This window comes from Bombyx mandarina, chromosome 10, assembly GCF_030267445.1.
Source record: "Bombyx mandarina strain Sakado chromosome 10, ASM3026744v2".
NCBI classification, from domain to species: Eukaryota; Metazoa; Arthropoda; class Insecta; order Lepidoptera; family Bombycidae; genus Bombyx; species Bombyx mandarina.
The window spans coordinates 10,586,396-10,598,759 of NC_143217.1; the positions used below are offsets into that span (position 1 = coordinate 10,586,396).

General features: G+C 35.4%; 1 protein-coding gene across 2 annotated transcripts in view; it reads right to left on the reverse strand.

Annotated features, from left to right (window-relative positions):
* The window catches only part of LOC114243251 (uncharacterized), a 46,129-nt gene that overhangs the window by 21,702 nt on the left and 12,063 nt on the right, over window positions 1–12,364 (reverse strand). For both annotated transcript variants that reach the window (XM_028174674.2, XM_028174675.2), the window contains exon 2: window positions 1,903–2,044. In XM_028174674.2, the coding sequence (XP_028030475.2) occupies window positions 1,903–2,044 (142 nt within the window). The remainder of the gene's footprint in view (window positions 1–1,902; window positions 2,045–12,364) is intronic.

The following is a 12,364-nucleotide window of genomic DNA, read 5'->3' on the forward strand; positions in this document are numbered from 1 at the left end:
CTTTGTTAGCTAATCTTTAATTAAATAAAAAAATGTGAGAACATAAAAATAAAGAATATCATCTTTATGATCACACATCGGTCTTTTAACATTATCTTTGTACTGTTTCCATTTTTTATTTACCCATTGTTAAAAATTTAACGATTTCAAATTATACCAGTTTCTCACATTTAACTGCCAATGCAAATCAAATAATTCGAAGCTATGTATGACCTTACGTTAAACGTTGATTTCTTAATTCGAACGGGTCAGTTTCTTTTATTTAATCCGCAATACATATAATCTAATCGCTTGCGGTCGACATACTTATCATGAGAAAATTTAAAACGACAAGAACGGCTATGTGTCTCTGATTAAGTTAAATGAAACCACAGAATTTTACAACAATTACGATTTAGTTACTAAACCTTTTATTACTGCAACTACATGCAATATCCATATAAAATACAGACACTTTAAAGTACTGTGATTTATTGCGAATAGCCTTGATGGGTGTCCCTAGTAGGTTCCGCATTCTATCCTGGTTTGAAAAGCTGCCAGACTGGACTCTCGGGTCTGCGAACTGTGTTACTAACCACGTCCGCTTTTATTTCTATACCTCAACACGGGAAAATGTCATTGCCCATAAATTGAAAACCGATGGCTCCGTTATAAAACTCCATGGAATCTACGGATTTGATATGAATACGATTTTATTCGTGATACCGGTCCCTGGTTTTATTCGCCAGAAACGTAAATCGCAATTGGCGAAAGAACCGTTGCGATCCACCCGTGATCCAGTTACTCGATATGGACGGACAATTTTGTAAGTAAGAAAGTGAGACAAGCGTGGGATTATAGGACTATCAATGGAGATCTGAAGTGGCCGATAGCATCGCATCCAATTTGTTCGAGGTCGATATCGTGCTTTTGGCGTATCCAAAACGGATTTGTATGTACGATAAAGTCTAGATATGATTTGGTGTCAGCGTGTATTTTTAAATCTCTTTGTAACTGTGTGTGGGTCGAGTTTTTTTGGTCGATTTTATTTATCTAACAAAAATAATGTTTGTTTGTAACCGATGCGTATTGTACGTTTTATCGATTTGATTTGAACTAGCTCACGACCCACCCTGGGTGAATTGGCTACCGAAGCGCATAGACATCACAACGTAAATGCCACCACCAACCTTGAGACATGAGGTCGAAATTTTAACCTTACATTCAAACCAGAAAGTATGACTGCTTTTCAGTATGAATTTGCGGGATGGCTCTACCTATGTGTGTAGACAAGACATAAAACGACCAGTAATTATAAAAATTAAGATTTGCGTGCTTTTATTTTTTTTTATTACACGATCGTATTTCTTCATCGTGGAAGTCGTTCGTGAGCATATGTTAGATACCTATTTCCTTAGAAACAAATGGTAACTACCTGAGGGATTTGAAAACCGAGTCGCGTCGTTTGATACGAGTACACTGTTCGTCTAATCATTTGAGTCACAATTACTCTCAAATTATAAATAAAAATCAATAAATTCACCACAAAATCGGTGATGTTAGAGAGAAAGGACTGACTATAAACTATTTCATCAATAAAACATTATGTCGTTTTATGAGTCTGGTAACCGCGATTGATTTCCACAAATTGCATGTAATGGAAAGCCAAATTTAATTCTCGCTTGCACAAAGGTTAATGTTGAAGTTTATTGAGAACAAGATTGATTTTAAAATATTGGATTGCGAGCGAAAGTAATTCGAACGTTTTACCACAAATTCCAATTAAGAATGGATCTTTTATTGTGTATGGATATAAATCTCGTGAAATAGATATTACCGCCATTAAATAAAAGGAAACTACGTATTACGTACAAATATAATATTACCGAAAGCTTAGTTTTATAGAAAAAGAAAGTGACTTACATTCCAAGCAGGTGGAGTTATCAACGCGAGCATAATAGGGCTGACACATGCACATTCCTCTGTCACAATGAGCATAGGCCACTTTACAGTCCGCATTGCTTCGACAATGAGAACCCAATAATGACGCATCGGCTTGTGACATCTGGAACGAAAAAAAAATTAAGTAAAAAAAATTGCTTTAGAATTACCATTACAATATTTAAAAATGTACCAGATTCAGTAGCTAACTGAATAAACAAAATTACGACCAATGAGAGTTAGTTTGGTTTTAATCTATTTTTATAGTTTTAATTACTAGATATTTATAGCGAGTATTAAGGACAACGACCTCATCAAAACAAACGAGATATCCTTGAAGAACCAGTAATTTAAGTAAAAATCCAAGTAATGTTTCAATTCATATCTATATATTAATACGTGAAGCAAAAACTTTGTATCTCTTTTTACGAAAATTGCGCGGACGGAGGAGTATGAAATTTTCCACACTTATAGAGAATATAGAGAAGAAGTGCATAATGCTAATATTTTTTTTAAATAATGCATAAAAGATACATTAAATCAATAAAGAAAACATTACACACACTACATACCATGTATGTGACGCACACACGCATGCATAATGCATACTATTTATTGTTAAACTTTTGTTCTTGACGTCCGTGGTCAAATTGAGAATAGATTAAATATTGTTTGTCTTTATTAATATTTTTTTATAGTGTAGCCTTGGTGAAATTTGTGATTATAGAAGTATAAAATACAATCATAATAGTGCACAAACTTAGAATTCCAATTAATTATAGTCGAATTTCGACTACTGCGGGACCACTAGTTTTCTTAAAGGCTTAAAATACTAAATAAGTGTGATTTTGATTTACTATGTTTCTTTTGTAATTTGTTTTTCTCTTTTCATTAGTTTAAATCGTTGGAAGAATTTCCGGACAACCGTGTTTGAAGGGGTCACTAGAGTCAACACAGAGACATCGTAACGTAAATACCGCCGTCGACAAATAACTCGAAGTCGAGTATCAGATGATTCTTTGCAAAAAAAGGTAGAAATGATGGATCCAGCTGAGCGAGCTCACATGGCCAGTAATATAGATCGCCTATGACGTCAAATTGATTTCAAATTTCGAGTAGAAACCGTAGTGAGTTCAAATAGTAGCGGTGGCGATAACTTTCCATCCAGGTGGACCGCTTGTTCGTCGTCTGTTTACGGTGCTAATATCTACGAATAAATAATAAATAATAATACTAATTATTGTTTATTCGTAGGCTAAGCTTTAAATATTTTAATATGAAACAACGACGGCGGTCACCAACATATCGTCTGCCTTCGGAGGCAGTAAAAAAGTGATAAAAATTTTTATGTATGTATTCATTTCTAAGTAGTAATATGAATACAAAATTTCGTAACTCTAATAAGAACGTGCATTGGTATGACATGTAATCGTAAAATTGATTTAATTTCACTGTTTTTTGTATTACGTCACAATCTTGAATTGGCGTAGACTATTGTCTCTATGAGGATATCCTTTTCGCCTACGAGGCCATTCATCGTCTAACGGAACACATTATACAGGTGTTGATTAGACAGCTATTTTAAAATTTAGCTTTTATTTACCAATTTAGTAGTTCGGTTCTAAACAGATTATTCACTAATACCGAACTGATGACCAATCTTGATATGACATAAGCATTGCAGTTTGCATGAGTAAATTTTGCTAAAGACTATATATGTACTTCGTTGCATAAAATGGTCGATCGATTACTATTTTCATAACTAATTACATTAAAATATACTAGATATTTTTAGGGAAGTTTTAACGGGTGTAATAATGGAGAAAATGTTGAATCGTAACTTCAATCTTAGGTGTTGTGTATTTGTTCTTTGGTTTGTATCGATAGGCATATGTGGAAAGCATTATGTGGAAAGCATTGGGGAAGGCCTATGTCCAGCAGTGGGCAGATAAAGGCTGATGATGTCCAGCAGTGGGCAGATAAAGGCTGATGATGATGATGATGATGATGATAGGCATAGATGCTCACGGTCCTGAAGGGTATTGGGGTCATCTTGAGATATTCTAGAGAAGTGTTAATTAAAATTAGTCATTTTAAATTAATGAAGTCGTGGTAGCCTAAAGAATTAGATACCGATGGTATCGTATTGAGCCGTGCAACTATGCTGGTATTCAAATCCCATAAGCAGTTATTATTTGTAATAAAATACGAACTTAGCTCACGTTCACGGATGACTTCAACAATGAATGAATAATATCGTGTAATAAAAATGAAATCCGTAATAATTTTAATTTGCATAACTACTATACAATTGTGACATAAATCTCAACTCTGAAGCTGGGTGGCCTTCCCTTCCGAAATGTCTATGGGCTCCGGAACCACTTAACACCGAGTAGGCCAAGAACTCATTCATCCTAAGTAAGAAAACAATTACGGCTATGCCACCCGCAACAATTGCTTCGCGACAGAAATAAGCAAACGGCGAAAACTACAGTGGCGCTATGGGCGGTATAGTTGTATAAACTTTACATGGATCTATTATTATATTAAAACATTTAATGAAATGTCGCTTAACGGGAACGAACCTACATCACGCCCTGCCACCAGCAAATTTTATAAAATACTAGCGACCCGCCCTCGCTTTGCTTCGGAAACATTAAAACACAAAAAATAAAATAATATTTTTTTTTTAAAAAAGTAGCCTATGTTCATCAGGGACAATGTCGGCTTCTAATGGAAAAATAATTTTTCAAATCGGTCCAGTAGTTTCGGAGCCTATTCGAAACAAACAAACAAACAAACAAACAAATCTTTCCTCTTTATAATATTAGTATAGACATAATTCCATTTATATACCACGATCCCGTTATAAGCTTCTTAATGATTGCATTATTACCTTTTATTGCTTATTTAAGCAATAATGGCACTTTATTACACGTTGTAGGCTTCAAATAAATTCATTAATATGTCGGTTACGATCGAAAGTGATTCAACATCACGCGTCTTGTTATGGCTATATCGATCGAAAGTTGTGCACTGTTTGTTTTATGTAGCAGCGAGGACCTGTTATATCATTTATTCAAGTGCCCATCCGGGAAACTCGAAAACGTGAAATAATACATAAAGGACGGAGGGGCCGTCAAAAACACTCGTACCAAATAAGTATATATGCCATTTCATAATTCATGGGTGAATCTTCTTGTAAATAAACGTCTAAGAAACATGAGAATATAAAAGCGATATTCTTACATTTTTTTTCCTACCTATGCTGATAGCCTTGAGAGGCTATTTCAGCGTAACCTTAACTAGTAGGTGAACTCACGGGGCTCAAACCGGAGTGATGCTAACACTGACCCTAGCAAGAGCAGTGCTTCGCAGAATCGACCACCGGATCGAAAACGCGACCCGCTGAGAAGACCCGGCCAGAAACTCAGTTGGTTGTGTCTATGAGTTAATTCGCTCGTCGAGCCCTTCGTCGCAAGCGACGGGTTCGACGAGGACGGTACCCGAGTCTTACAACATTAATTTACGTTCTATGCAGCTTTGACAATGCAGCACAATAACAAATTGAAGTCGTCGTGGCCTAAAGGATAAGACGTCCGGTGCATTTGTGTGTAGCGATGCACCAGTGTTCGAATCCCGCAGGCGGGTACCAATTTCTCTAATGAAATACGTACTCAACAAATGTTCACGATTGACTTCCACGGTGAAGGAATAACATCGTGTAATAAAAATTAAACCCGCAAAATTATAATTTGCGTAATCCGCATGGGTAGGTACCACCACCCCGCCTATTTCCGCCGTGAAGCAGTAATGCGTTTCGGTTCGAAGGGTGGGGTAGCCGTTGTAACTATACTGAGACCTTAGAACTTATATCTCAAGGTGGGTGGCGTTGTAGATTTCTATGGGCTCCAGTAACCACTTAACACCAGGTGGGTTGTGAGCTCGTCCACCCATCTAAGCAATAAAAAAATAAAAATAAAGCTTTGACAATGCCAATTTTAAGTAGCTTCATAAAAATGCCGTTGCTTACCCAAATTAATTTAAATTCGTTAAGAAATATACAATTAGAATCTCTTAGTATGCAACGGAAGTGTTGTTTTGTTTCTGTCGCTGTAGTTGTATATGTAACCCAATTTCTATGTAACCAAATTTAAGCTACGCAATTTTTTGTTTCACTGTCAGATTCTAAACAAGCTATGGCAAAAACGTGCCCGTTACTATCATGCTGATTGCGGTTGTATCAATTGTGTGTAATGCCGACAATTATCCGAGGAAACTTATTTGGTTGCCTACTTTTGGTTTCACGGAGTCTATCGATTGAGTTGCCGACATAAGCACGAACACGGCACGCCAATTTTCTCGAGAAATCACCGGCCAGTTAAGTCTAACCATCTATTTTAAGTACACGTTAATGTTGAATATGTGATTTGTTGTTGTACAGTATTTTGTAGTAGTAATTATTGTCTAGCTATTTTGTATCGAGTGTAACAACAAAAATATCATAATGTAGTTTTGAGAAAGTGTTTTATTTTGTCTCTAGTTTCCCATAAAATATGTGAATTATTAAAAAAAAAGGTACTGATTAGATGTCCAACATGACAATTTAAATAAGAACACGAAACGTTAACACCTGTTTCATTAAATGGTATCACTAGATATACGTAATATGTAATTAAACGTTGTTATTCCTTCACGTAATGTCGATATAATTATACGTTTTGTTAATAAATGCATACAACGGTCGTTGTTCTATTACTTTCGATTTTAGCTTTCATGGAAATTTTTGTAATATCATTGCTATGAAATTGCAACAACCATCGTCTTATTATCAAGAGCACATCATCAAGTTTTTATTCACGATAATTACAAAAGAAATGTTTTCTTTATTAGGTACATGGCACGTATCGCCGCGAATTAATTTATGTGCGGATTTTAAATGCTTTTCTAATCGAGCTAGAAAACAAATAATAAAATTATAATAAAAAAAATTAAAAAAGTATATTATCAAATATTTTAAACAATATTTATAACCCCATTTACATATAAATATATATTTGTATCTATTTTTAATTCGACTTAAGTTATTGTCTTAAACTTAAAAAAAACGTAACGTATTAACAAGAAAATTAACTGAGTATTAAGAGATTTACACAAGTTTTTTTCCAGATCATAAGCTTCTATAGCTTTGGATCTATTTTTTCCATCTTAAATTTTTTATCTTTAAATATGCGACTATTTGATGGACAAGATTTCTTTGAATAGTGAACAGCGAAGCATGATTCATAGTAAGTTTGTAGTCGTCGTGGCCTAACGGATAAGACGTCCGATGCATTTGTGTTGAGCGATGCACCGGTGTTCGAATCTCAGGCGGGTACCAATTTTGCTAATGAAATACGCACTCAACAAATGTTCACGATTGACTTCCACGGTGAAGGAATAACATCGTGTAATAAAAAACGAAACCCGCAAAATTATAATTTGCGTAATTACTGGTGGTAGGACCTCTTGTGAGTCCGCGCGGGTGGGTACCACCACTCTGCCTATTTTTGCCGTGAAGCAGTAATGCGTTTCGGTTTGAAGGGTGGGGCACCCGTTGTAACTATACTTGAGACCTTAGAACTTATTCTCAAGGTGGGTGGCGCATTTACGTTGTGGATGTCTATGGGCTCCAGTAACCACTTAACACCAGGTGGGCTGTGAGCTCGTCCACCCATCTAAGCAATAAAAAAAAGATAAGATTTCAAAAAATCACCCAAATTCGTTTTTCATCATTTTCGATACCGAGATTATTAATGACATATAGAACCTAGACTGTATAAAGGTCCACTGTCATAGCAATTCACACATTGGTAAGCATCTTGAATACAGTAAATAAATTTAACTTTTTATGGGGTCACGTTATAAACGCATATTATTATGCAGGCGGTTTACAATCGACTAAAAATATTCCTTCACTAACCGAGTCCAAGTGAACGTGTCACGGTGGATTCGTCATTCCTTATTTGGTAATTTACGTGTCTTGGAAATAAGGTCAGAATGGAAGGTGCCGAAATATTTCGAATGTGGACGGATGAGAAATAGCTGTGTTCTAAATACTATGTAGTATATTCATGTTTAGAATAAGGTGTTACAGTGAACTTTATGTTGCATGTGTGTCTCTTGATTTTTTACTTGACTATGAAATTTTTTGATTACTATTGAAATAGGTTTGTCGTATAAATTTTTTTTTTCAAATTTTTTATAATCATGTAAGTTATTATTATAGATCGATATTATAGATTTGGTATAAACATAATATAACAAAACATAGTACAACAGCTACAATGTTTAATGAGTCTAAGTTTTTATCGATGAGCAAGATATTTATGGAATCTTGATGACAGCATAAGACCAACTTTACTAATGGTGACTTTACCCCATGGTGACTTCCTTTTGCCGCAACTAGATGGCCCTCAAGTATTATTTGAGGATCTCTCGGTATCGGATTCCCACTTTATCTTGTGGTCGTATCCTTGTTGTCGAGTTGCCAGGTTATTGAACCTCGTCACAGGCACATATTATTATTATTATTTTTTAACCAATGTACCTATTTTCGATTTGCATGTGACCGGACAAGTTTACGATGTTTTTCTTAAGTTCGGAGCCAGAGACAGACACATTACATCTACGTATTTAATATCGTCTGGAGGCGAAACTATAACTTAAGAAACTTAACAACTATATCTCACGATACTGTTAGTGCCTTCTGTTTTCCAAAAAAACGAAAATAGTATTTTTTACAGACAACCAGCGGACGTCATTGACAATTTTACTCTGAAATGACTAGAACCTAATTGCTGCATCATCTACCAGATCCACTTACTAAACTTGTATTGATCTTAGAAATCGCTCAAACACACCCGAAATATTTCATCAAAATCTGTTTTGGTCGCCTAGTAGAACGATTTCACATTCACTGAAAAACACATACAGATGACACGTACAAACATATAACATATCACACCGTAGTTAATGTTCATAATTATACCATATCTACAATATCTTAACAACAGTAACAGCTCATGCTTCTAAAATGTACTAAAAATTCTAAAAAGAATAATTATCTAAAAATATCCATAGAATTGTTTTTTTTGTTTTAGTTCCTTAATTCAGCCAATAAAGGAAAAATAAAATATGTAAATAAATAAAAACCTTTATCAACTATTCACTTAAATGCCACGATAAAAGCTTCTAGTTTCATATATTATTATGGAGTTTTACTCTTTTATTATTTTGTTTTTTTTTTTAAAGGAAGGATTACTGTTGGCCCTTTTTTTCTGCATCGGTACTCAATATGGGACTTTTTTTGTTTTTATTTGCTACTTTTTCTTTAATTGGCGTATAGGCAGACGAGCATACGGCCCACCTGATGGTGAGTGGTTACCGTCGCTCATGGACGTCAGCAATGCCAGGGACAGAGCCAAGCCGCTGCCTACCGTTTAATACTCTCCACAAGCCTCGTTTGAAAAAGGACATGTTATAAACCTATGCTGATAGCCTTGAGAGGCTATTTTAGCTTCGCCTTAACGTGTGGATGAGCTCACGGGGCTCAAACCGGAAGTGATCGTTGGCCCGAAGGCCTGTCCAGTTTCACCAGGATAGGTGAGCGAGTAAAGACTCAGGCAGGAGGAATGGGATTGGCACAAATTTTATTAAATTTTTACATAGTGGTCTCCAACAAAATGACATTTATACAAATAGAGGCTTGGACTGAATTGTTATTTCAATCATTTCGTATTTCTGGTAACGTAACCCTAAAACGATTTATCTATACTCTATTCTCTATTCTCCGTGGAAGAATACAAAAACATATGTATAAGTTAGAAAGTTATTTTTTTTTTTAATTATACTTTCTCATTATGTAATTAAACAGCACAGTAAAAATTATATTATCTGTCACAAGTATTAAATGTTAAAAAAGGGGCCCGTAATAATGAATTTACGACTGATGCTAAACAGTACACGGGTCTTTGTCTCTTGTTCTGGGAACAATAGGTGCATAACCGCATGAGAATATTGCACGTTGCGGTAAACATGGCTGCCTCCTCGACTGCACGCAGGCTTGCACACACAAAACAAAAAAAAAATAGCATCTGAATAATGGATTACTTAGGCAAAAAGGTGTACGAGGTATATTCAAGGACTTCGATGAAACGATATGATAGCTGTTATTCGAAGATTAATTTAGGCAACAGAAATAACTAAGGACAATAGTATATTTTTTATGTTATTTGCTGTCTGATTTATTGCATTGATATAATTGATGTATGAGAGAGACATCTCTAAGATATATCATTTTTTATGATTTGTTGTTATAAAATACCTGCAGTATATTTTATATGCGTAGTGTATTCTTCGTTCAACAACTACAGTTTTCTTAACAATTATGAACGCCAATTTGAAAGGTCAATAAAGAGTATTAGTAGGTTTTTTTTTATTGCCCTTGTAGGCTGACGAGCATACGGCCCACCTGATGGTGAGTGGTTACCGTTGCTCATGGACTTGAGCAATGCCAGGGGCAGAGCCAAGCCGCTGCCTACCGAGACAAGCCGCTGCCTACTGGGTCGCTACCACTGGGTCGGCACAGCGAATTTTTCTATTCTATTCTTCTATCAGCACCCAAACCTCTCTGTCATATCGTCATTCACACATTCCATCCATGTCTTCTTTGATCGATCTCTTCCCCCTCAACCTTGCACTACCATACATCTCCTAATCACATGCATCTTATTTATTGCATATGTTTATTTATATTTATGAATTTATTAATTTATGACCCTATGATAAAAATGAACAATTTATGACATCATCGCACCTTTACTTTATTTACGCGGAAAAGAGTACAAAGCATTTAACAGAAAATATCTGTTTCAATTATAAATTCATTGCGGAAATCACGAATAATAATCGAGTCGCCTATGAAAGTTGCAACGGATGTGATCGGTTTGTACAATGAATTCACTGCCATTCATGATGCATTCCCGATACACGAGTTAAATAACTTCAAATAAATGTTATTGGACCTTAGATTCTACGTAATCTAACAATTATGAAATATTTTACTGTTGTTTAATAATGATGCCAATTGGATAGTGATGTCTATGGGTTACCGTGATCGCTTTATTCCAAGTGAGCAGTGAGCTCTTTCAGAGTAAAAAATATATATAAAAAACTCATATTATTTCATGCTATTTCTCTGTGTACTAGTTGCACACTAACCTATACCATATTCATAATCAATATTTTTACATAAATTAAATAAACATCATTTCACTCAATGCGGATTCTGCGCCTATAGGTACATGTCGCTTTGCTTTTTGTATTTTTTTACCTAGGACAGTATATAATTATGTGCTTTTATAATTTTGTAATTCATAACTAAAATACTAAATACGTTTTTTTAATACATAATCCGTTTATATGTATCAATTACGTTAGGAATTACGATCAAAACAAAGAAATCTAAATCAATGAACACGGTCTAATATTTTTTTTCGATCTCATAATAAAATGTTTCGATAACGATCTAATCTAACGTAGTAAATGGCACATGTAGTAAGTACTCTCTGAAGTTCCCGTGCGCGAGTGAACTTGCACGACGACGTGTTGGTCGTTGACCTGGCACGCGCCCTCCACATCCCATCAATGAGAATGCTGCATCTTTATAAACATCCTACGCTGCAAACCATTCCAATAACTTAATGATCTTCAATATTGATCATGGAACATGCTCTTCGAATTGAATCTATCGATTTTTATGGTACATTTCTTGACTTGATTATTTAGATTATTATTTTAGTAAATGCTGTCACCTGCCTTGAGATATTATAAGTTCTAAGGTCTCAGTATAGTTACAACGGCTGCCCCACCCTTCAAACCGAAACGCATTACTTGTTCACGGCAGAAATAAGCACCTACCCGTGCAGACTCACAAGAGATCCTACCACCAGTAAAATTTGCATAATTGACCCGACGATCACGTGCTGAGTGGTCATTGGAGCCACCGCTTACTTTGAAGACAGGAGGTCGTAAACATTCAAACCAAGATACAGGATTGTTTTGCGGTAGTAATAGGCTAGACGATGTCATCCAATCTTGCGGGCTCAGAGCCTATATTAATCATTAGGAAAACTTTGAGGATTACCTTTTATTACGCGATGTCTTCCATCGTAAAAATGGAGTTGCTTTTGGAAAAAAATTGCAAACTGTGAGTAAGTAAATTAAACTTTGTGATTGAATTGAACGGAAACATAATGTGCTCTCAGTATATCCGTCATTTGAAATGCTAGCCGAAACCGATGATTAACGTGACCTAGACGTATTTATAATAGCTATTCGGGTCACTTGATCACGTTCTTGATTTTATAATTACGGGTATGATCAACCTGAGATCACTTGTTAG